General features: G+C 35.5%; 1 protein-coding gene across 7 annotated transcripts in view; it reads right to left on the bottom strand.

Annotated features, from left to right (window-relative positions):
- KCNN2 (potassium calcium-activated channel subfamily N member 2) overlaps positions 1 to 26,718 on the bottom strand; it is a 93,589-nt gene that overhangs the window by 36,533 nt on the left and 30,338 nt on the right. For 6 of the 7 annotated variants that reach the window (XM_063423950.1, XM_063423949.1, XM_063423951.1 and 3 more), the window contains one exon: positions 13,880 to 14,298. The exons of the other annotated variant lie outside the window; for it this stretch is intronic. In XM_063423950.1, the coding sequence (XP_063280020.1) occupies positions 13,880 to 14,298 (419 nt within the window). The remainder of the gene's footprint in view (positions 1 to 13,879; positions 14,299 to 26,718) is intronic. 7 annotated transcript variants of the gene reach the window in all.

Genomic DNA, 26,718 nt, shown 5'->3' with positions numbered 1-26,718 from the left:
TGTCTAATGCCTATTCTTTACATCACTGACAGATTCTATGGGAATCATACCATGGTATATATGTGAGTTATCTGTGTGACTTTCATGCTTCAGTTCCTTGGTCACGACTTAGACAGGCAAGCACATAATCAGGGGTCATGCTTAACTAAGGATGTACACAGTGGGAACATGCAACTTTGGGATTGCTGTCTGTAACTATACTTGCTAGGAAAACTAGATTAATTTTAACTCTTACTAATTATTTGTTTTTCAGTGTTGAATGCTTCATAAAGGCTGTCAACATAACTAGCATTAAATAGCAACAACAAGCTGGAAAATTAAATGTTAAACAAACTTGAAATCTAATTTACAGTGCTTTCTTAGCCCTAGAGATGACATGTTCGCTGATGGGACAAATAAAGAGAAAGTGTAATATGCACAAGCAGGTCTAGTTCTAGAAAGAATGGTGCCCTTAGGGAGTTATTAAGCCTCCTCCATTCACTTGTTTGACTTGCAAGACTTTCAAAATACAAGAATACAGCTGAAAAAAAAATCACAAGCATTTTTAAGAAATCTAAATATGATAGAGAGTTACAACTTTTCTGCTTTTTTAACTGTTTCAGCTGTCCTTCTTCATAAAAAGTATCTGAAAGTATAATTTGAAAGCACCACAAGAAGTAACAAAAAGAGAATGTTTATTTGTGGGTTTCCCCTCCCCTCATTTTAAATGAGTAATGAAAACTTCCTTGCAGGTCAAAGACACCTTATTCCATTAAAAAAAAAAAAAAAAGGCCATTACATTAAAGAATAAACAAGTATGCTGAGACCTCAGCATACTTGGTTTGGAAAAGAAAAACTTGCCACTGAACTGTAGATGTTTGTCTCATTTGAGTAGAGTACAGGCCACATTATACCTAAGCTGTATCTCTGAAGCTTCTTCCATTTAAAAATTTATAAATAAGCATATGTTTTAGATAGATGCATAGATGGATGGGTGGATGGATGGATGGAAGGACAGAAAGATAGATAGATAGATAGATAGATAGATAGATAGATAGATAGATAGATAGATAGATAGATAGATAGATAGATGGATGTATACACAGAAAAATTTTCCTGTAAGAATTCAACTACATTTGACTGCTACCTTTTAGAGAACTCAAAAAATTATATGACTAAAAGAAAAATTATCTTTCATGTTAAAAAACCCAAAACCTTGATTTTTCTCTAGATCGCATTCTTTGAGTTCCAAAAATTCAGTTGTGACTCCCTTAAAGGGGGAGAGGAAAAATAATTCCAACCATATGGATTAAAGATCCCTGGAAAATACATGAGATCTATAGTCTTTCTTTTCCAGCTTCAGTCAATTTGTCTTCCAGATTCCAGAGTCCTAACTGGAGAAGTACATGTGGAGCTGTGGTACAGCCACAAGGACTTCAGCAGGGAATGGCTTATGTATTCTGAATATCTTTCCCAAAAGCATGAGAAAGAAAAACGTAAGCATGCAGAATTAGCAACATTTCCTCTATTTTTATACCTTTCACCTGGTTTTTCAGAATGAGTATATCTAGATTACATCTCTACCTGTACAATAATTTGAAATAATATAAAATATCAGCACTGCAATCACACTTTAGTAGAATCCTTTGCTCGCTAAGTTCAAACAAATTTTCTTATTCAGAGTAGGGACATCACACAAAGTAATAACAGTAAACATAATTCTATGCATGACATAGACACAAACAGCTTAAATTACTCTGGTCAAGGTCACAACAGAAATGCAGATTGGATTCTCTACCTCATGCTATTTTCAACAAACAGAACACCTTCTTTGTCAGTAAATAATGCAGTTTGCCATTTAAAAAATGCAGTGTTTATTGCGTTTGTGACTTTACGAGTTATTTCTATATATACTTTTGTTGGTATACTAAAACGTTCACTCCAGTGTTCTATACTACCAAAAATGCAGCTGCCACTTACCTCAGTAATGGAAGAGTGCTAGGTTTGATCCCACTAAAACCATGTTAACAGTATTGTAGTCTAAACTTTTATTTTCCTTTGGAAAAAAAATGAAAATAAACCACAGAATCTGCAATGTCTGGTATAGATAGCTGTGTCTCCTGCAGATATGAGATCAGGACACTGTATCTGCTTCTTGGCCTAATATGTGTGCTAGATGTGATTATCTAAAAATCAAGAGAAATACTCCACAAATACGATAAATACCATAAATACAATCACTGAAGGACAACAGTGTCCTGCTGAGGTACGCTGACTGAGTCAGCAGGTCTTCTGCCTCCCAGCACACAAGGACGGCAACTGATGTGATCTGCTTGCAAGGAGAAAATACCACTCTAAAAGCACAATTATTAAGAATTTTCATGCACATTTTTTGTTAAATGCTTGTAGGCTTGGGAAAGGAAGAAAATTAATGCAGAGGGTATTACTGAGAGCTGACAAGTATCAAGGTGTTCAATTAACTAAATGTAACATATAATTTGCCTTTGAACACCTTGGAAGGAATCTACTGCAAAAGACTGCAATTTAACATCAAAGTTTAAACAGACAGGGTTACAATTTTAGAAACTCATTAGTCTGAAGGTGTATCATGATTTTCTGAAAAGATGAATGATTAAAAACAGAGTTAAAAAGAAAAGACATTTGGGCATGAATACTTGATCTGAAATCTCTGTTCAATTTTAGGGGATGTTGTATCTCTGATTTCAGACTGTGAGAAGCCTTACCAATTACATCCACTGCATTTTTTTTAGTAAAAAATAATAAGAGGTCATCTTTAACCCAAAGAATTAGAACATCAGGTATCTTCTTTATGAAACGCAGTGAAAAGATATGGTTTTTTTATTAGAAGGCTATTACTTAATGTAAATGTTTTGCAAAGTTGTTTTCCACATGTACTACTGCCTGCCCAAAAATTCCACCGTCCAGCTCCTGAACTGACACTAAGGTCATATATATATTCTGGACAATTCTCAGGTAAAGCCAATTAAATTAGAGTGTCTACAAACTGGTAAATCCATGTTGTTCAGTAACAATAAAGAATGCAGTGACTGAAGAACTTGGAGTGTAGATTAATGTCATCCTTCTGTAGCTACCAAAAGCAAGCCTGAAGCTTGATTGGCTGCACTTCCAAACAGCACCTGCACCAGAGTACACTCCACATCCTCCTACCCCCCTGCAAGCCCAGCAGTTGGTGAGGAATGTGTTACAAACCCATGGCCAAGTTTCTCCCTCAGCCGTACTGCAGACAACTACTGAATTCAAAACAAAGCAACTGACCCTGCTGGCACAACTGATTATAACCAAAATACTTTCCCTGCTCCCCTGCACTTTTTGCCAGAGCTGACCAAGAGCTTCCCTCCTTTAGAACTCATGTCCTCTATCCACCCTGTATGTACTAGACACGTGACAACCAAAAAAAGGAAAACGTGCTCAGGCAAAATCCTCTTCTCCTCGCAAGCAGTAGTAAGTCACAAATGGACGCAAATATTGTTTCTTCCTTCTACATAAAATTCTTCAATTTAACTTCTATGCTTCTACATCAGCTGAGGAAACTATGTATTTTAACTCTTTGATGCTTTATTTCATTAAAAAAATATCCAGACCATCCGGGATAACTAAAACACAGACTGGCTCATGGTTCTTTCTGTTAACTAAGGTACTCCTGCTAGGTGTCTCTTGTGTTTATTGAAAAAGACAATACATTTTACAGATAATAATTAGGCACTGGTTGAAGTCTTACTAAAAAAAGAGACACTTTCATATCACAGAACTGTTAACTCCAAAATAATTTATTAAGAGTTATTCACTTTCTTCCTGAACATGGATTTTTCATGAAAATTGCTAATAACTTATGAGATCACCAGGTTACAGGCTGAACCATATAGGTTTTCACAGCTGAGTCCCACACTTTTAAAGATTTTTAGTCACATTTCTGTTTAACTTTTGCTCTATTGTGCAATGACCAGAAGCCCACTACTTTAAAACCATGTCCTTTGTATCTTTCTTAGTCTGCTTTCAAATGTTTTCCTATGAAAGAAACACCCAACCAAAGACAAAAGCATTTAAAGATAAAAGAAATAAAATCAGTGTTCAGCTGCTGTGCTCAAGCAGCAAGATACAAGTGTTTCATCATATTCTAAAATGGCTATGCATGTGCCAGCAATGCCTTGGGTAATAATCACTATTTTTTCCTTAAACTAAAAGGAATTATTCCTTTTCTTCAGAGGTATAGTCTATAGCTCAAGGATTCAAGGTCATTCCCAATGTGGCAAGGTAAAGTCCTAAAGAAAAAAAAAAACAAAAACCAAGGGCCAGTCAAGCTGGTTGGTCTCACTGGGGGCTGGGAGGATCATCCATCCGTATCTAAAGAAAACATATCTGAATAAAATACCACTGGAGCATGTCAAGAGGAGGGAATACAGCATCAGAAAGGGAGCTGTGGAGAACAGACCATTACTGCCTAGCTCACTCCCGCATGGCCAGCAAAAGCTCTTTTGGTGTATTACTGAGCTAGCCAGTGTCCCAATGTTTAGCCTAGTAGTCCACTAAATTCCAGCTTAAGGTTTTGGACATTTTACTTACTAGTAAATAAAAATTACTTTGCACTTTCAAGCTGCATATACCTTGCTTCTAGGGTCTCCTTGTACCTGTTGAAAATACACAAACAACTTGCTGCAAAAGAGGGATCACAGCAAGAAAAGGCAAAAAACCTGAAGCACAGGTGTAATGAATTGCAGATTCAGTGGATTGCAGAGCTGCTTGTGGAAAAGCCATGTTTTAGTATTCCAGCATTATAGAAAATCTTGATCTTTGAAAAATTAAGTTCATTTATCCAGTCCTACACATAACTTTCATGTCCCAGGTTTTTAAAATCTTTCTGCCTCATACTCTATAACTGCCTACAACTCAGGATATTTTTAATGCAGCCAGCCTAATAACACAAAGCAAATGCTATGGAACTACATTTGTATCTACTCAAGTTTATAAGTATTAAGATACCTTCTAACATGACCAACGGCCTACTTTACGATGTCATCAAACAAAATAAGCACTTGTGAACAATGTATCATTGCACTCCTATGCCTGGGACATACAATCTTGAAATCTAGCATACCTCCAATATGAATCCCATTCTCTTCATATTAAGTGAATACTTTTTTTACACTTTCAGCTGACCATGTTTGTCATAGAAGACTACATTAACACGAATATTAATAAAAATCTTCTGTTCTGCAATTACAGATGGAATAATTCTTGCATATGTATTAGAATAGGTTTTATTGTTTTAAAGACAGCATACAATGGTTTTACTGCTATTTTCACATTTTAAGTAGTCTTTTGCAAGTTGTAAATATTTAGTTAATTCATGGAATAAATAAAATTTTTAAAAACCACCCTGTCCACTAACAAAAAATCCCCAAACATTGCAAAACCAATTTTCAGGCCTGTATACAACTCCTGATACTGATACTTAAGTTTACGACCAAGGCTCATGCCAACAACTTGGCATGATTTGCACGATTACACAGGCAGATACAATCATTTTAGCCCCATCATTACAGGGTTTTAAGCTAATGCAGGCCCACTGGCTTCCACAGATTCTGCACCAGGCTTCAAAACAGGCTGTAGCCTCACAGCACCAACACTGTTTTTCTGTGTTTTCCTATCCTATTAGGCTACCTGCTACTCTGGAACATCTGGAGTACTTTTTACCTTCATTGCACCTTCACAGTGATTAGCGACTGGTCTCTTTTGCTGTCAAGCTTGGCAACAGGAGCCAAGGCACTTAAGCCCTGTGTCACAAGCAGCATATACGAGGCACAGCACAGAGAGCTGTGTGTGGTGCCAGGCTGTATCTCACCAGTGAGGTGAGATTCCAGCACAGTGCTGAGCACAGTGCCTGCACATGCCACACCCTCACCTGGCAGGAGCACAGCTCCACCGACCTTACCAGATAGGACACTTGGAGGTCCCATCACCAAACTGACACGAACATACATTCGCCTCTGCGAGTGAGACCACGGGGGCTCTTGCCCCAGGCTTCTCCACTTGAAGCAGGGAGTACATAGGGAAAACAAGCCAGCTAGCAGGGCATAATTCCTGCCTGGGCAGTGTTCTCAGCACAAGCTGTCAGCACAGTCAGCATCCATCAAAACTGAACAGTTTGGCTTAAACTGCTCTATCAACACATGAAGGCATCATATGCATCTGAACACCACTAGCCTTCAGAAGTGTTTAGCTGCCTTTTTTCCTCACTAGAAGTTACTACATTTATTAGCACTGCAGTATCACATACATAAGTGTTATTCTTGGACACCACTGTGCTGAGCAGTGTGCAAAAACAGTTCAAAGACAACCCCTGCCCCAGAAGCTTGCAACCTAAATAATCCAAGATAATTGTCCAATTTGCATTGCAATGATGTCTTCAATACTCAGATTAATATTATTTCCATTCAGTGAACTCCTCGTGTGGAAAGCCACAGGAATTTTGTCAGTGGAATTCATTTATCACATAACAAGGCTTAAAAAGAAATACTGGATATCAATCTGGTTTAGAGATAAAAACAACTGCAAGTAGACTAATGTTCTATATTCTCAATCAGAAATGTTCTAGACTGATCAGCCCAAACTCTGAACTCATATAATATCACTGTTCTGGGGAACACAAGTGTAAATGATGATATGCATCAATACTTACTACTTCTAAGTGATGCTGCAAATCACTCACTATATCTCCAGAACAGCTGTAGTAAAAACTATAGCTGATTTTGAACTTTTCAAGAAAAAAACTACCCAAGCAAGAAAAATCTGCTATTGAGACTAAAAATTAAAAGGGTAAAATTACAGAAAAGGTAAATAAAGAACATACAAAATATTGAAAAAGCACCTCATGTTTCCTGCCATAAAACCACTAATTCCCTTGAACTGCACAATTCCACAATACTATCCATATGCTCATATTGACCTTATAAATTTGAATTTTTAGGACTGAATTGCAAATTCCCAACAGAAGTCACTCTTCAATATCTGAGACTAGAATTCAGTCAGTATATTGGAAGCTTATTTCAGTGAAGTGATAACCATGGTCTATACTCCTCACTTTGTCCAAGAAGCAAAAGAAAACCAGTAGGAAAGCTTAAATTCACACTTCAGGGTGCACTTTTCAAAGATGTTAAACTATTGGAGCAACAAATTCTATTTTGAAGTGACAAGACATTGATTTTTGCTTCAGTATGACCCTATTTTATAAAGATTGCTTTTGGCAAATACTTTTTATTCATTTTGATGCAAAATATTCTTAATAGTTTAAAATGCTGGCCAAAAGAGGGAGGAAAAATCCAATTATCACATCTGAAAACATGAGGATCAGAATATGTAACTTTGGATCCAGTAATGAAATAATGATTTAAAAAATTCCATAAATTGCTTTCTTATCTGAAAGAATTTGGACAGCGTACAACCATTCTTACTGACCAGAACAAAGACTGTTCTCTTAATTATGTTTTATAGATTCAAGATTAATAAAAAAAAATCTTTTCCTCCTTAAAAGCAGTTAAGTACTTCCCTGTATTTTCATTCTTTTCAGACTTTTATGTTTAGAGAAATAGTTTTAAATTTTCTCACCATTTTTGAACTATACGTGAGCTTTTCCACTTCATTCTGCTCCACAACAGATATACATATAAGTCCCTTGTAAATGAAAGGGAATTTAGTCTAAGAAAATTTTCCTTGCTCTAGTTAATCTGAAAGACAGATTTTTTTTCTTTCATTAAGCAAGCAGTTTTGTTTTGTTTTGTTTTTGTCTTTTGCAATCCCTTCCTTGAAGCTGGGTTGGCTATTTTTGGACTATAAAAATACTGATCTCCTTTGGCTTGATATATTTTTGTAAAGGGATGACTATATCTAGTGATACTTCATAAGATATTGCTACTTTCCGTATTTATAAGGATAATTCTAATAACCTAAAAAAACTGAAGAGTTTTCTTACATATATTCCCAAAGTTCTTTTGCTGAGAACACATAAACAGCATTTTCAAAGGGAAGGAAAATATGAATTTAAAAGAATAGCAAACTCTGCATGCATTAGAACAGATGCATCTGCTTCCTCCCTTAAATATACATAATTCTTTTGTTTTCAAGGAGCAAAAGAACACATTATTTAGCTATCAATCCTTCTGGATACACCTAGAAAAGGAATATTTTATTTAGATTGATTGCTCTTTTTTGGATGTGGGTTACACCTGCCAGATATTCACCAGTGTACTCCTGTGAATAGATTCCCTTGTTGCCTTTATTGTGTGATAAAATAATGAATCTGGTCTATTTATAACTTTTGCAACAAAAATGTAATTGGTTACATGTGGTTTTAGTTATTAATAGCTTTGAGATGTAAATATTAAAAATCAGTAACCTAACATTTAAAGTTCAGCTACACTCAGTGCGCAAAACCAGGAATTAAGACTCGTAGGCAGAGAACCATTCATTCACAGCACAGGTGCAAGTTAGGATGATGACAGGTGATCACTGCTTATTGTTTGTTTTGAATATTTAACTTTTAGCCTTTGCCACCACTGAACAAACCTGACTGCCAGTAGCACATTCTAGTTTCAGTGAGCTGTGAGCCAAGGGAAGGTAAAGAACCATGATAAACAGCCAGAACTGTCTATACACAAACACTATTTGATCTGTTGACAGTCATGAGACTGAAAAAAATAAAAATCATATGTCATTGCATCTGACCTTCTGAGCCTAAAAATAGACTTAAAATTAAATACCCAGGCTTGGTTTGCTGATGGTGGTTTTTGTTTGTTGGTTTGTTGGAGTTTTTGTGGGGTTTTTTGGTTGCTTTTTTTTTTTGTTAACTAAGAATAAGAATCTTCACACTGGCACTGCAGAGAATGCAAAAAGCAATTTCCATTAGAATGAGGAGTTCTGAATATGCATGCAATGTACAACGTCAGATAAAGTCCTCAAGACAAGTGAAGAACTGAAATACATACTGATAGGAAATTAGGTAGCTAAGAAACATTTTTCCTTCATGAATTACAATTTAAAGTGTCAGTGTATCCACTAGCTTGTATCCAATGAATCCTTAACATTTGCCTCCCAGTTGGCATGTGTGAGCTGCTTACTGGAAACTTTGTAATGGTATCACATTTCCCAGAGATGAGGCAGACATTTATTTGTTGGAAACAAGAATGAGAAGAAAGCAGCAAAAGATTTCTCCATCACACAAAGTCAGAACTGTGTGTGGTTTTGTTTGAGTTTGCTTTTGCTAAAGCGAGGAGAGAATACAGAGCAGAAACTGACAAAAGGGAGCAATGCTGACTAAAAGAAACTGTTCAAACTGTTTTTTGTTTGAGTTCAGTTTTTCTAAAGCAAGGAGAGAATACAGAGCAGAAACTGACAAAAGGGAGAGATGCTGACTAAAAGAAACTGTTCGAGCGGAACTGACTTAATTGCCAGAAGTTAAAGAGACGAACAAATAGAACAACAAATGGTGCCAAAAGTGTGATCTCTGTAGAAGAAGAAAATCCAGGTCTGTTCTCAGTTCTCTTCTGCAAATCTACTGAAATGCCAGGCATGTGGTATGATCTCTTCTGGACATACAATAATGTAATGTGGGCATGTGCAGTTCATACTGCTTGGTACACAGGCACATTACATCTTTCTTTGTATTCAGAAGAAAATATTGTTTCTTCCTTTCCATAAAAGAAAAGAACAAATCACAAAGAGTGATTCCACACAACCTAGAAAAGCAGCTCACTTCTCACGGAAGAGACACTCATCTACACAAGAGTAGAAGCAAACTTGCTAGATTCTTCAATGACTTAATGGTGAAGATACATACTTTCTTGAAAAACCAAACTCTTCTATTTTAACTGATATAGACAACTGATATCCATGCACAAATCTATTTTCAGTAACAACATATGTACGGGAACCTACTAAAATTAATCTGCTTGTAGAGCTCATAATTCAAATATGAAAGTAACATACTTATAAGTGTTCTAGATCATGTGCCTCAGAGACGTTATAAGAACAAACATCTTTTGAGTTAGACCTAATAAAAAATCATATTTTCATTATGAAGCCTACACATGACAAACAGCAATATACTGCTACTGGCAGTGAGAAGACAGATGTTGAAACCTATGTAATGCAATCTTTCCCTTAAAACAGACATTATGTATACACCAAGACTTCATGGTTTCCCCACTTTTACCTTCCAAATTCCCTCATGTAGATTACTTTGCAGCTCTAGCAACCCATTTATACTCAGCTGGCTGTCCACCACCATTATCTGTACCATGTTCTGCCCTCATACACGACCTTTAACTGCAATCATGGAAAATACCTTGCTCACCAACCCAAAGTGTCACTTGCTATAATTAGCATTCTGGGAGCTAACTATATAGTCATTAAGGCACTGAGAAAGATACATGTCCCGTCTTAGTTCAGTGTATATCAAGTGATCAGTCAGATGACCATTAATGCAGTAAAGTCTTTTTTCAGACAGTCAATTTGCCTGGCTCAACCCATGACCTCTCTCCACAGACTATCTTTCAAGAGATGGATAATGATGCTTTTTCATGTTACCTTCCTCACCATGAAATGTCGGCCTTCCAATCTCCCTTCCTATTCCCAGGACTGTCTGCAATAATAAAAAACTAATTTTGAATAGAAGAATGGTCTACTCAGCAGCAACAGTTTTTGCTGAGCATACACAATTCCACAATAGACGACACTGCCTCCTGTGACTTCCCTTCTCACTGAGAACATGGAACAGAAAGAGAATCTTTCCTCTCCATTCCAAAATCTTAATATTTTTAATCTATTACCTCTTATCACTATCATCTTGTTCCAATTTGGAGGGACAGTTAAACACAAAGGTAATACTGCTAATGCAAACTCTTATGTAATGCTCCTATGTAACAGAAGTGATGCAAAGAAACAGTTAACACCATCAAATTTTTTTAGTATAAATCACCTCTTATCAAACCAAAGCTACCAGGCTGCTGCCTAATGCCTCATTTCTGTTAGATGTATCAAAATTCATTATGTTTTCATATATACTGTCAAGCGGAATACAAAACACTCCTAATGATAGAATTTATTTTCAGGATCATTTTGTGTACATAAAAAATTTTACTTAAAAAATAAAAGGTTCCCTTGAGTTAAAACAAAGAAAAAAATCAAGAACAGCTGGGAAAAAGTGTACCTTATTTGTGTAAATTTTTAAAATCTAAGCAATTCAAAGCCATAAAGCCCTTGTGAGACATCTTCTGAGGACTATGATTTCTACACAGAACAGAAATTATTCAGTGGCCATATTTGTCCTTTCTCACGATAAATTGCTATTGTATTTGCCTCCAACTACGCAAAAAAAAAAAAAAAAAGGAAAAAAAAAAAAGGGATGTTTCACTTCAGATGGCAGAATATTAAGAGCATTCCAATGTGTGGGGGTTTGAGTTTTTCTTCTAAGAACGTTTTCTTACCACACACTTCTATATGGGCTATGGATCTAAATGGTTTTGATGGGCTGACTAGTAACTGGAATCCAGGATCAGTATCATTAATTTAGCAAAATACTTACACATTCCCTCAAGGGAAAACTGGAGGCAAACCACACAAAACTGGCTGTACAACTAGCATGAATGACATAAGTATCTGATTCCAAAAGCCAAAATATATTTCTTTTAATGTTTCTGAAACATAAAATTAACTTTTTTTCCTTTTTGAAAATATGAATCTTGGACTGGAATCCAGTGAGAGAAGGCAATTATACTAGAGATATATTAACCTAGTACTCACTTCTATGTTTAACTTGCTTTTAGTTGTGTTGTGTTGTGTTTCAGTTTTAGAGGAGTCTGTGGCTATTCAGCCTACTGTCCAAACTATTACAGTCAATTCAAGGACAGCAACTGCAAATTAAAATGCAGAAAACCCATTATCAACTTAGCAGACAGTTGAAGAAAATTCAGCTTTTTGCAACCCTAACTTTAGTATACCTAACCAAATAAATAATCTTCCCAAGACAACAGTGATGCAGACGTGCGTCCCTTTCTAAATATAAATAAGGAAACTAAGAAAATCAAAACTTTATGGGAGTCTTGTCTTCACTCCCCTGACTGGAATATGGGTGAGGTGGTCTTTGTTTCTTTTATTTTTAGTAGTACTTATATAATATAGAATCTTGTCCTGCAATCTGTTACTAACAAATAAATATGTTTCAAAAACATGTATCAGACAGTAGCAAATATTTTTCAGTAATTTTCACTGAGTTGTACTAGCTCATTTTGAATGCACATATATAAAAACACTAGTTAAAAAGTTATTATTTCATCATCATCATCACCACGACCATCATCATCACCATCATCATCATCAACTGGTTATATCTAACAATGATGGCAATGGATGCTGAAGTTATTCAGAGCCACTTCACAATAGACAGTTTGGGAAATGCCTGAGCAGACACTCAAGAATTCCTGAGCAGCAATTGTATTTAAAGAAAAATGGTGGGAAGAGAAGTGAATAATATGAGATACAGAGGAGAGACTTTGCAGAAGTCAGTTACATCTGAAATAAGAACATGCTTATGAAAATACAGCTAGTATAGAGATTGAGTCAAAATCCAGGGTACTCCTCCACTGCCTCTATGGGGAATATTCTGAAACTGTAATATGTCATTCTTAACATAGTATTTTCAGAATATTCTTAAACTATTAGTCTAGCTGTAATATGAGGAAACAATATTGATACAAAGCAATTTTAACAATCAAACTACTAAAACAGGATTTCTACAGTCATTTTATAAGATCAGATATTTTTCCTTGTAACAAGCTGAAAAGGAATGCAAGGAGCAACTTTAAAAAAGCATAATGGTGTTTAATTCAACTGCTGACTTGAATCCTCTATCTGTCACAACTAATTCCCCTAAACTGATTCTATAATGGACAGACGAATAGGAAAAATAAAACAGTCAACAAACAGCAGCAGAAATGCCTTAAATATGTTGATGATTTTCCACCTTAAGGAAGGAGAAATCAATTCCAGGATCTAAGAGCTGTCTTAAAATCTTTTTTAAAAAGAGGCATTAAATCTTCTATAGAGAATCATTCTAACTGTTTCCTTAGAGTTAACCTCTCATATTCCTAAGCAATCCTATCCAATCAGAAGCCCATTTATTTTTTGTTAAAGCTATGTTTGAGAAATTCAATTTCAAGTTGTCGGCACTGATAGCCATTTATTCTGCACCTACACTGACGTCTGGGGTAAAGGGAGGTTGGAAAACTAGCTGAAATTGAAAATTTGGCTCTCAAATGCAGTTCTGATTTTCACAGAAGAGAGAGTTATACTACTGTCAGTCTTCCTCCTGTTCCCCTTTACTGATCTTGCCAACTCCTCAACTGCATTTTGCACTCCATTTTTTTTTCAGCACAATAAAACTCAAATTACACATCACCCCCATGTATTTTCACTGGCTATTTTTTCTACCTTATCCTCACTACATTTATCTTACAAAGAAAATAAATGAAAATTGGTATAGATGCAGGTTATTAATGACTACTCTTAAAGGCATTTTGTGGTACCTGTCCACTGTGTTAAATATATCAACACACTGAAATCAAATTGTGGTGCTACAGTAAACAGTGGGGCACAGATCTCTTTGCAGAAATACTTCCGATTAAGAGGCAAATCACTCCTGACAAGGTCTGTCACAGAATACAACCCAACCAACACTCAAATTATCAAAGACTGGGGAGCTCCATTCTAACAAATACTTAGGGCCCCTGAATTCAAAATTTAGGAGACAAAACAGGAGTGAAAAATAGAAAGACAAACAGAAACAACTGAACAAAAAAACCAACCTTACCTTTCACAAGCTCGGACAGTCCATGCAGCAATTATCCATAATGAGATACTAAAAACCAACAGTACAGTTCCTGGACATATTGTCATTAGAGTCTTCATAACAAAACGGGTATTGAAGTTTATCTTATTTAATGCTCCAATGCTTCTAGATGAGGCATCAGTGAAAAGTTTGCTATGCAAAAGCATAACTCTGGCAATAAGATATAGTCTTAAGAACATTGGTATAGATAAAATAATATCCACATCAGCTGTTGTTGTGGATGGAGCGTAAGAAAAGGCGAGCCGGGCTGTCCATGTGAATGTGTAATTCCCAGGTATGGGATGTATAGCACACACCAGTATTTCCAAGCAGATAAAGAAAATACGCTCATAAGTCATGGCTATTCTCCAGTCATCTGCTCCATTGTCCACCATGAACAACTGAAATAATAAAATATAAGGTTAACTTTAGTACATCATTTAAAAATTGTTATAATTCCATTTTAAATTACCATAGTTTTCCATGCTGTCAAAGACCACCAAAAACCAAAAAAAAAACCATCTGAGAAAATGATATTATTACATCACTATGAAAGGAAACATAACTCTGGTTAAGATAAAATGATTTTTTAAATACACTGTTCTTAAAATTACACATTTTCTGAATTTTCATTCATTATTAACTAAGAATTCCTCATATATTTTTAATTGTAACTCTTTGTTTAAAAAAAAGATTGGACCCATTAAGCCTTGTCCATTCAAATCAATTGTTTAAGTTCACAAAATTGAGAAGTATTTAACTGTTTTCTGAATAGATAACTAAATTACAAATTAAAAACATTTCTTAAGATTTCTGTTAAGCTTCAGCAAATATCAGGTGATATTATAGCTTCTGTAGAAGTATCCAAGCTTTCCTCAAGGCACCAATACTGATCAATGGAAGATACAAAACTACATGAGAAAGTGCACAAAGACTCAAGAAGATATCTCATGGTGAAAATACGAAAAATAATAGCCACCAAACATCAGGGTAGCCCAGGCAGCCAGATGATGTCCCTTAGTAGTAGAAAATTAAATGCACATGTTGGCTGTTGCATAGTCAAGACCTTCAACTTGCCACTCAGGAACAAAGGTACTAAAACATTTCACACTGTTTAAATAATTATGTGCCTGATGATTTAATAAATAAATAGCTAATCAAATAGTACTTGTCACTAGTTGAGAGTAGAGATATGCAAGACCTTGCAAATAGACTTTTTTTAGAAAGGAACATCTATTTGTACACAGAAGATACAATTTCAGACAGAAGACCTTCCCATCATTTCAAATATAGTTTTAATCTTAACAAAGCTGTTCAGTAAACAGGTAAGAGGAAAAAAAATACTTTTTCAGACTCTAAAATTAGATTATTCAAAAATGATGGGTGACAAGGCAAAGCACATCATATATTCCCTAATGTAAGAAAGGTATTTTCAGCATACTAAACACTATATACACATTAAAACCCCATTCATCTGCGCTGTTCTTTGCCCCCTTCCTTCTTTTGAAAGTTTAAAAGTACAAGCTTGATTTCCCTATACGTGTTGTTAGTGATTAAAAAATCTCTCCACATCCTCCTCACAATAACTTCAGATTGTCTTTCACAAAAGTGCTCTATTGAAAATGTTTAGAGAAGCGACAATCACAAATTAAGTTCATTGTTGTTGAACTGATACTAAAAGAAATAGTTAACCACAGTGAGGAACACAGCAAACCAAAATAAATTTCTGGTTTTATTCTGTTTTTATCCCTTATGTTCTTTCTCTTCATCTTATTACACTGAGTGTTGGTGACAAAGTTTTGGCTTTGGGAATGGCTGCAGGGATGGGGTCAGCAAGAAGCCATCAGGGTTGCTCCACCCACTGCAAGACACAGCTGAGTTCACCAGTGAAGCAAGTTATGCTTCTGTGAAAGCACAGTTAAAAAAGGGCAAAACATGGCCCAGGAAGTGAAGAGTAAAAGAAAAAATGTGAGAAAGAATACTGGAAATTCTAAGGCCAGAGAAGAAGCATGAGGAGGTGATCCAGGCACAGAACAGAGACAAATCCATGGATAGAGAGACCATGATAAAGGAGGCAATTCCCTGAAGCCCATGGAGATGATCACTCCAGAGCAAGCTGGATATTTGCTGAAGAAATGCTCACTGGCAGAGAGCTCACACTGCAGCAGATTCTCCTTAGATGAAATAATGCACACGTAAGTCCCATGCTGGAGCAGATTTAGCCTGAAGGGCTGAAGACCATGGAGAGAACCCACACAGCAGCACAGAAAAAGTGTGAGAAGAAAGGACTAGCAGGGAGGAGCTGTCATGGACAGACTGCCATTCCCCATTCCCCGTGATCCCTGCACAACTCATGGAGGAGAAGATACAGGAGCATACAGAAGGGAATGAAGATGTTGAGCCTGAGGACAGGGGGATGGGGCAGTCTATTTCTTGCCATCCTATTCTGCTTTAGAATGTCAATAAAGTAAATTAATTTTCCACAAGTTATGCCTGTTTTGCCAGTGCCAGTAACTGGCAAGGGATCTCTCCATCTTTATTTCAACTCACAAGCTTTTTCATCTTATATTCTCTCCTTGTGCTGTTGAAGAGGGATGAGCAAAAGCATGGCTGGGTGGGGGTCTGACAGCTGGCCAAGGTCAATCCACCACATTTACATATAATTCTTATCTCCACTGCAATACTTTTGAACACAAAGTCTTACACTGTCAAATTAACCTGAAGAAACACTCCACGAAATCCATGTACGCACCACGAGCACGTGCAGTTTCTTCTTTTACCTGTGGTCACTCTGCAAGCTGCAGATACTAGGTATGTGAATTGATACTGGAAGGCAAATTTACATCTGTCTGTATGTCTGTCTAACCAAAATAATGCAGGTCTGCACTTAGCAAATGCATTATTTGGTACAAAGGGCCAAACTTTCAAAGTACTCTAAAGCTCCAGTGCATTTGACTTTTGTGATTAGCCTGCAAATGCTGTCAGTCAGATCATAGAAGTGTTACATCAGTCGTGAAGAAATCTAGATTATTTAGAACACCCAGAATACAGACTAATAGTAACCAGCATGACTGAAAAAAAATATAGATAATATCACATCTCTCAAATGCTGTGTGGGTTTACAAAGAAAAGAATAAATTTACAACAGCTTTAAATATTTCAATTTGAAGATACATATCAAATACATGTCAAAGTGGCAGTGCTACAAAGTTTCAAAATCTGGTGAAAAAAGCAATGGTCTTTTCTCCTCCCTTTTTACATATATTTGCCATAGATTTCTAAAATAATTCTATAAGCAGTAAGGCAATTCAAGAAAAATTATACCTTCAGTACTGATTCAATTTAAAAGATGAGAATAGAAGAATGTTGAGTTAAACACGGGCATTAAAATTTGATCTTGCCATTTTCATAGCTGATAATGTTATTTTATGAGTGAATTCTTTAGAAACATTGAGACATCATTATGGAATACATACTTGATAACATAGTCACCTGTCAGCAGAGGAAATCCTAACATACAACACAGAGAAAAATTTCTCTGCGGTTCTCAATGGAATGGGTTATTCTTATGGACAGAAGGTGTCAACCTCCTGTGACCTTAGCTGTGACAATTTCTTCTAAGAAAACTAATGTTTTAAAGCAATAATATCTTAAGCTCTCATATAATGAGATTTAGGAGGTAACAACATGAAAGACAGAAAACACCAAAGGTCACAAAGACACATATCTAACAAAAACATTTCTATTTCATAACAATATTAACATTTCAAAATCACATTTATGAGGATGACTTCATTACAGTTCTTTGCCTAGGTTAAAACCATGATGGATATCAAACACTCCAGAACATGAACAGGCCTTGACCACACACTGTGAATAACAATTAAGTTTGGACATAAAAAATGACACAGAAATTAGGACAGGATTTCATGTATATTTTATATACTTGCAATTATGCAATCTACTTAATGCAAGCTTCACTAATTTGGAAGCTTTAGAGGTATTTGTGCATGCCTGTGTGCTTGGCTATGAACATTTCCACTCCAGAAGGTGAGGAGCATAAATGAAGGGAGAAGAGCACAATTCAAAGGGTATGTATGCACACCGTTGGCCGATTTCAGTCAATCTGGCTGTAATAACCATGCATTAATTTCAAGATACTACTCCTCATCTGAATGAAGAATGATGCAGCAATAAAAAGAGAATGTAATAAAAGAGTGATCAAACCTTCCTGCAGATTTGAGTCCTGCACTTCAGAGAGAAGAACAAACTTCAGTCAAGGTCACATATGTTATGCCTATTCATCGTTTTCAAGTTTTTGGTAATTATTCAGCGTTAAAATCAAATGCAAGTACTTCATCAGTGTACTGCAAGGTTCTCCAAATACAGAACTCCTACATATTTTTACTGTGTCTCCACTTTGTGTGAAAAATTCTGAAGTTATTTTCACCAGGAATTATGTAATGTATTTCTAGCATGTGGTATTGAATGTAAGACATAGACTCAATCTTCAAATAAACTTGATACTTTAAGTATCCCACTTTAAAAACATAAAAATAAATATGACATATTTATAGAGATAGGTATGGATATATTTACATAACACTTGTGTGTTACACAGTTACGTTCATACAACACCACATGAAAAAAACAGAAAGGCATTCTAAACAGACAATACACACAGTGACAAATTGGATCAGAGACTCCCTGAAGGGGAGAAACAAAAGGAGAGAAGTTAATTTTCTAGATGTTGGTGAATGCAAATAAACAGGAAACTAGTCATGTTTTAAAAATGTCTTTACAGGCAAAAGGACAAATCTGAGAACTATATAACTGCTCTGCTATAATACTGTGGGAATATATTAATAGAGGAGTAACAGGGAAGTAACAGGGAATAAACATTGATAAAGGGGCATCAGTGGTAATGCTGGAAGCATTCCTTGGAGAAAGGAAATCAACTTTACTTATATGCAAATTGTTGCAATTGTTTAATTTAAGAACCCAAATTAAAAATGGTTAAATATTGGAGTCACTTAAATCTTACAAAAGAACTGATAGGACTATGATTTTGAGTAGCAAAATCTAGCCTCTGGGATTGATGACTTACCAGAATTTTTGACACGATAGTTTTTCTATAGTGTGTAGTACACAAAATATCATTTACACAATAAAAAAAATTTTAAAAATTAAAAAAGAAAAAAAAAAAGAAAAAAAGAAAAAAAAAGAAAAAAAAGAAGAAAAACATGGTAGGCAAAAAAGCCAAGATCCTGTCCCACAGCATCTCATTAAGTAAAAATTACTTAAAACCAGTTTCAAGCCATGACAGGAGATTGCCATCTTAAGCCTTTAGCCCAGTTACCTCTAAGTAATTTCCATCTCTAAGGAGATGGATACTTTCTTACATCATTGGAAGACATGTAATCAAATGGTCTGTAAGTTACCCAAATGCCTGTTGACCTTGGAGAGCCTACAGGAGTTCCTGGAAATTGCTTCACCCCTCATCCTAAGCACAATGCCCTAGATCAAACATTTTAGTGGGCTTAATACATATGTAAAGTCATGAGGCATCAAAATCCTTCTGAGCATACAAAGCACAGAAGGCAAATAATATGCATTTTCACAAAATGACATGAGGGATTTGCTATCTTATATTTGCCAGAATGTTTCCCACATCCAGAATTAAAATCAAACTTTCTAGTAGGTCACCAGAAATTGATCCACAAGGTCTAGCCAAATGAAACATGCTTAGTTCATTCAAACAAGGATGCCAGACAGTTTTATTACTTATATATGTACGCATGCATACACACACATATTCCCCTTCCAACCATAAACGTCCCAATTCAAACAGAAGATTTTAAAAGTCTGGTACTTAGTTTCAGCACAAAGATTATTAATCATGTAGAACATTTAAATTTGACATCTCTGTGCAAAATTAGTTTTTTATAATGATTAATATTTTGCTATAAATAAAGCAAGTATGTAAATCAAACTTCATGTTAATGTGTCCTGGTGGCTAATCAGGCCAAAAATACTTCTCTCAAATAGTGCATTTAAATGTTATCATCTCAGGAAGGGATGTGGAAAAGAGGCTCAGAGCATTTATAGTCTTTGTGAATTATATTTTCAGAAGTGCAGTACCAAAACTTTGACATTAAAATACATCTGAACAGTACATCTTGGTTACTCTGAAAGGTCGCAAGTAACCGAAAGCATTTCAAAAAACAGATGTGTGTTAAACAATGCTCTTACCAGGTTTCCTGTGTCTTTTTTTTAAATATATACATCCCTCAGACCATTATTTTAAAAATGCAGATTTTTTAGAAAGAAAGGAATTTAGAATCAATGAAAAACATAGGGTTAAATTCTGCATAAGCACACAAAGTTAAATTCCACCCACCCATATTTCCCTTTTGGTTTAATCCACATGCTGACAGTATTCTTTTTAGCTTCCTCTCTCTAAAGATACTCAGAAGCATTCCTCAATACTCCTAAATGGTACTGTACAGATTTTCAGCTGTACTCTTCATCCCAAACTATGAAATAGCTTAACACCCCCTCCTCCCCCCCAACAGCCTACAATGCCAAAAGACCATTATAGCACTAGCAATTGCTGGGACATACATAATTTCTTTTCATACCAGTCTCTCCATATACATACGTGTGCTCTAGGCACCCAAAGAAGGTGAGACACTCCTGATAATGTCATTACTTTCTATGCAGGTAATAGTATTAAGAATCGAAATCCAAGGACTACAAAGGAAAAAAAAATAGGAAAGACATTCCAAGATATCAAGGTTCTTTCCTGATGATACAGAGAAGAACCCTCTAAGAAAAGTGTACTTATGGATTGAGCTAAGAAGTCATCAAAAGCTTATAAATATATTTTAAAAATCAATGTAATTAGATAATGAGCTTACTATTAATAATAGACTGTAAACAGAATTAATATAAAGCAAATTTTTTTCTACTTTCATTATTAAACAGATACTGCACAAGACATTCCTAGTGTAATTCTGCTTGGAGTCTTGCTTGAACAATCACAGCTGAGCTTCCTCATCTGTAATCAACAGAGAGATATTTAGTTACATGAATTTTTTTATGAAATTTTGAACAAACCAGAGCTCCATAAATAAAAATCCACCACTCTACATTCGTATATTCGGGTGACTATATTCATTTGAGATATTCAGCAGAATAACCATTATGTGACTCAACTGACTTGACTGAAACAGGAGTTTCTACTTGTCAATGTCTAGGGAAGGTATTCCTTCATTTTAACAATATTCTTAATTTAATAGCTATTTCATTATACCAATATTTCAGATACTACCCCCTGTGCTGCTTAAAACAATCAAAACAAACTCCTTAAGTTACCCCATGTAAAAGGCTTCCATACAGCATCTGAAGTTTCCAAGAGCTCTTGTGCCTGGCTTTGAGAATCATTAATGTCCTCCAGGCAGAGACAGAAGCAGCATGATTTAACAAAGCTATGGACATCACTGAAGTGCAAGAAGAATAACAAGAAGAATCAAAACTGGGGGAGTGGTTGACATACCCAAAGGCTGTGCTGCCATTCAGTGAGACCTTGACAGGCTGGAGAGTTAGCCAGGGAAACTTAACAAGGCAAGTGTAGAGTGTTGCACCTGGGGAGGAATAACCCCAAGTACGAGCACAGGTTGGGGGCTGACCTACTAGAGAACAGCTCTGTGGAAAAGGATCTGGGAGTCTTGGATGACAAGTTGACCATGAGCTGGCAGTGCCCTTGTGGCCAGGAGGGCCGATGATGTCCGGGGGTGCATCAGGAAGAGTGTGGCCAGAAGGTCGATAGGGAGGTGATCCTGCCCCACTGTTTGGTCCTAGAGAGGCCACATCTGGAATGTTGTGTCCAGTTCTGGGCTCCTCAGTACAACAGAGACAAGCTGCTACTGGAGAAGGTCCAGAGGAGGCCACGAAGTGCTGAGGGGTCTGGAGCCTTTCTAAAGACTGAGCAAGGTTATCTGGATATAGCCAGTCCTTAAGAAACCTAGCAGTAACCTAACCGAGCCACAGCACATTTTGTTCTGAGTTCAGTTTCTATCAGCTGCCAACATGCACGGCGCTGTGCTTTTGCTGGCCCGCTCTGGGGCACTCTCCCTGCTAAAAGAGAGCACAAAAGCTGTGCCAGCTTTATTACATCTAAAAGGGAAAGTTGTAAAGTAAATTGATTGCTTAGGTCTACCTTCACAAATTTTAAAAAATGACCACACTGAATAAACAACCATGCTAATAAAATAATATCAAGCAACAACAACAAACTCTTCAAAAATTTCTTCTTGTCTTTGAAGTCTGCTCTACCTACTACACTGGACTTGGTAGCACAAGGATGGAAATATTAAAATGAAAGTAAGGGATGATTTTAGCTTTGCACTGGAGCAACAGCTCCAAAACTTTGTATATGAAGAACAAAGAACAAATTCTGCATTCTTCTTGCAGATGCAAAAGTCACTGGGAAGAGTGACTTTTCAATATATTTATGTTATAATTTTAAATAATTATTTTACAATTCTTCATTTAGGACTTGTTTTTTTTTTTTTCATTCAGTACTAAAAATAATTTGATCTATGGATGACTGCACAAAGAAAGCACCATCTCCCAAAACGACTGCTGTGTGCCACTTCAAGAGAAGCCTCACTCTCTTCAGGGATGATCAGCTTCATTACTACTAGGAAAACTGGAACCAGTTTTTTTTAAAAAAGGACATATTTTCTGAAGAAAATGGCAATATTTTTGCAGGGGAGACAGAAATTAAAGGAATAAACACTGAATCTGAGGCTAAGTAAGATGAGATTTGTTCTGCCAAAGGAGCACAACAGTGACTCTAAAATAGGAAATTGTTTTTAGGAAATGATGGGTAGCAACACATCATATACACAAGAATCTGTCTTCTCAGTTCATCCTCTAGTGTTTACTTATTACACAAATACTTCAGGCATGTGAGAAAGTTTGAATGCTGTTTTTTTTTAACGGATTACATTTTTTATTTACGTGACAGTGGGTGAGTACACATCAGCACCATAGGAATCAAGTCCCTGTAAGTGTTTTTACTGTCTTGGAAACACAGTTCAACTCAGAATTTCATTCAAATGTATGTTAAAAACAGCTACAAATATCAAAATATAAAATCTAAGTATTTTCCTAAAGCATGACTACTAAAATAAAGGAAAGTATGCTGTGCAGAAGGAAAAATAGAATGGAGTTAAAAGTACTTGTGGATTTAGAAATCCTAACATAGTTATGCACTAACTCCAAATGTTTAGAGGCATTTGGTCTTATTCAACATTCTGGCAATAAAATTTTGAGGGGACCACCAATAAAGAAGGTATATACTTAACATCTTTTCCTCTAGAAGGCCTAAAGTGGGCTTCTGGCTAAACCATATAGCAGATGAAGTCTTTTTAAACTGCTTCAAACATCAACTTAAAATGTCATTAAATAGGGCAGCTTTCAACATCAGGTTAAACAAACATAGGCATAAGTTTCTTTACAGGTATTTACTTCTATTTCTTAACAGGTAAAATACAGTTTTATTTGATCACTATTAATTATGAGTGCACCTGCTTCCTCAGGGAAAAAAAACTGTCTTAAGTCTATGTCTTAGTACACAAAGCCCTTTTTGCTGTCCAGTAATTATTTGAATGCTACAGCTTCATAAAATCTGTGTGGTTTACAGCAGCTCTTAGGTAAAAGGTGCTCTGTTCTGAAAGTAACTTGTTTTTTATTATCTCTGGAAATCAAATACATCAAACAGAGATTGCAGTCAAACCCCTTACTGTCCACAATTTAAATATTAAATTGCTGTTCAAAATGCTTCAGAATTCTTTATTTTCACAACCCTAATGCTCAATGGGACACACTAGAGCCACAAAAATTCTGACTGTGCATGACTGGTGTAAAAATGATAACTAATACAGTATCAGAAATGCAGTGAGAATAAATTTGATGAAAATGCCATCAAACTTAGATGCTATCAGTGAATGCTCAGGATCATTATATTCTAATAATTTTTATTATTTGTTTAGGTGGGAACTAATTTATTTTGTGCTGTCAAGCCACACCTGGACATTCAGTCATTCTCCAGGTTCCAAGACTGAATTCAGATTTCTTATGTATGTTTTTACATACATAAGATGTATGTTTTACATACATAAGATTTTATTTGCATCTATTTATTTATTTACATTGTGGATGCAATGGTGCAGACTGAATCAAAGTTATTGTGCCATTTTTATTTTTAATTAAAGATGTGCCTTATTCTATGCCTTCAACATATCATAGTCTTAAAAGCATAACAACTGCAACAAAACAAAAAATACCATCCACCAATTAGAATGAATATTTTTTTAAGTGACAGAAAATGCAGCTTTGCTTCAAAATGCATTACTCTAGTGAGAGAACACTACCATAAGAGCTCAGTTATAGGGCAAGTGAGAATGACTGTGTATAACTGTAGTAATGCTACAGAACTTGCAGAGCTATGAAAGATGGAATACAAATCTTTTAATAGGAATAAAATGCTTCATAAAGATTAGTATCTCATCAGAACACATTGTAGAGCACTATATTCATTTTATATTGCAGTGTTTGAGACATCTGTTAAAGTAGGCATATAATTCTTGAAAATTATACGCATAGGTGGATGGCAATTACAATGTCTTATTTACGTGGCAAATGACTGATCTGAGCATAAGACTACAAGATAGGCAAGCTTGAGCCTCAATTCTAGCTATGAAGCCATCCCCAGATTACTTCCATAGCATTTGAACTCAGTCTTGGTGCTGTCTTTCATAAAAATATCCCTTATGTGACAAAAAAAAAAGAAGTGAGGAATTGTCCAAGTAATTGCCTTTTGCAATGAAATACTTTTACAACATAAATACTTGATATAAAAGCTTTTACTTCTTTTCAGCCTATCTTAATTCTACTCATCGAACCACAGACCTGTTGTATAACTGTTTGTTGAAGACATGCAGTTATATAATTTTTGCAGAATACAGATAAGAAAGGTCATGATGCTCTTTATCCACAGGTGAAAATAAAATCTATAGATATGAACCCACATGTATTTAGTTCTCAATTGTTTTTTATTTCAAATATACCCTTTTACAAGAAGGAGTTCGAAGATGAACCTATATTCTTAACTGTTTTTGACACTCACAGCTCCTGCAGCTTTCATTAACTTTTTCATTGTTTTCAAGTAGAATTCCATAAAGAATTCTGTTGGTCAGTCATATAACAGAGAACCCAGCTCTCTGCTATACATCAAGATAATTCTGCAGTATTAGTGTAGATTAAAAGTTTAGAATCTGCCACTTTGACACAAGGTTTTGTTTTAATATGTTCCTGTAGGGAAAAAAATCCAGAGCACATTACTCTTAAAAAAATTAAGAGCAGGACTTTATATTTTGAAGTTATTTGAAGCTTACCCTTTTGCTTTTCTTTATATGGAACACATAAGAGTGTTTCCATCCATCATGAAAAGGTTTAGAATTTCCTCAAAAGGAATTTAATTCCAAAAGATCAGTCTGTCTCCAACAAAATGAAAGAGATAAGTAAGTACCTTAGAAAATACAAAAATCACTCTTCAGAATCCATTCCTCTCACTCGTTCATGGAATATATAATATTCACGCATTTTATAAAATGTCAATATAAAACGATGCTTATTAATGACTTTCTTCACACAGATGAAGGGCACAATTTCAGGGACTGTTCAAGCAGGAAGAAGTGAATGAATCAGTAAATTACAAATGTATGATACTCTGCAAGTATGAAAATATTTATGCATGATACTAACCGAACATTTTTGTTTGAAAAAGTCTGGGTTCAGACACACCAGTTTAAAATATAAAATGTTCATATTTGACTGCTGCCTTTACAAAAGAATTATTTCTAAGCTGTAAAGTATGTTCTCATGTCAGTGTCTTTTGATCTTCTGACAGACAGATGAAGAAATTCCTTAATGTGGCTTTCATTAAAATAATGAGACAAGGTCAATTTACACAACAGAATCAAGAATACATTGTGATATTTCTCTATAAAAAATAATCACAATACAGGATCTATATTTGTGAATATCTAAATTAACTGGATCTTCAGAGCATTTCAATTTAGAGCACACATTATGGGTCAGGGATTTAATCCTCAAATATTTCACTGTGTATTTCTCATTTCACATTTATTGAACAGAAATTTTCCATTCAAGTTTTTCAATCTAATGTTGTTTAAGTTATTAAATAAAAAAAAGAGCATGAGAAAAATTAAATTATATTTGTGTGTGTTTGTGTGTTATCATGATATGCAACTTTTCTCTTTTCCATAGAACAAAGCTGTGAAAACTTCCTCACAAAATTCCTGATCAGTTTATTGTCAGTTCATAGAAGAAATTTCTTACAGTGATCAATATTTCTAGCTTACCTGGAGGGTAGCTACAAGATCAATTACAGCCTCTTCTCTTAGTGGTAATTTACATCTTAAAAGGAGCTTCATGGGCTCAGAGCAATATTTTGTCCTCTACTAAGGGAAGGTGACAACATTCATCCTCAACAGTGAAAACAGGAGATCAAAAGAGAACCTTTTAATTCTCCAAAGTCCTAAACTGCAGCCATTCCTGTTCTGATCTTCACTCAAAACAGATGTCAAACACATCTCATATCAAACTCAAAGCCCAAGATACTACATTTAGTAGATCACATACAAACCAGAACCAAAAAAGCATTAATGTATACTCATCAGTTCTGGCACACTTTCACTTAAAGTAAGCAAAAAAGAGCTGCAGTCAAG

The sequence above is a fragment of the Prinia subflava genome, chromosome Z, assembly GCF_021018805.1.
Source record: "Prinia subflava isolate CZ2003 ecotype Zambia chromosome Z, Cam_Psub_1.2, whole genome shotgun sequence".
Taxonomy (NCBI): Eukaryota; Metazoa; Chordata; class Aves; order Passeriformes; family Cisticolidae; genus Prinia; species Prinia subflava.
Note: the sequence above shows the minus strand (reverse complement) of the source record. Positions and strands in the feature narration are given on the sequence as shown.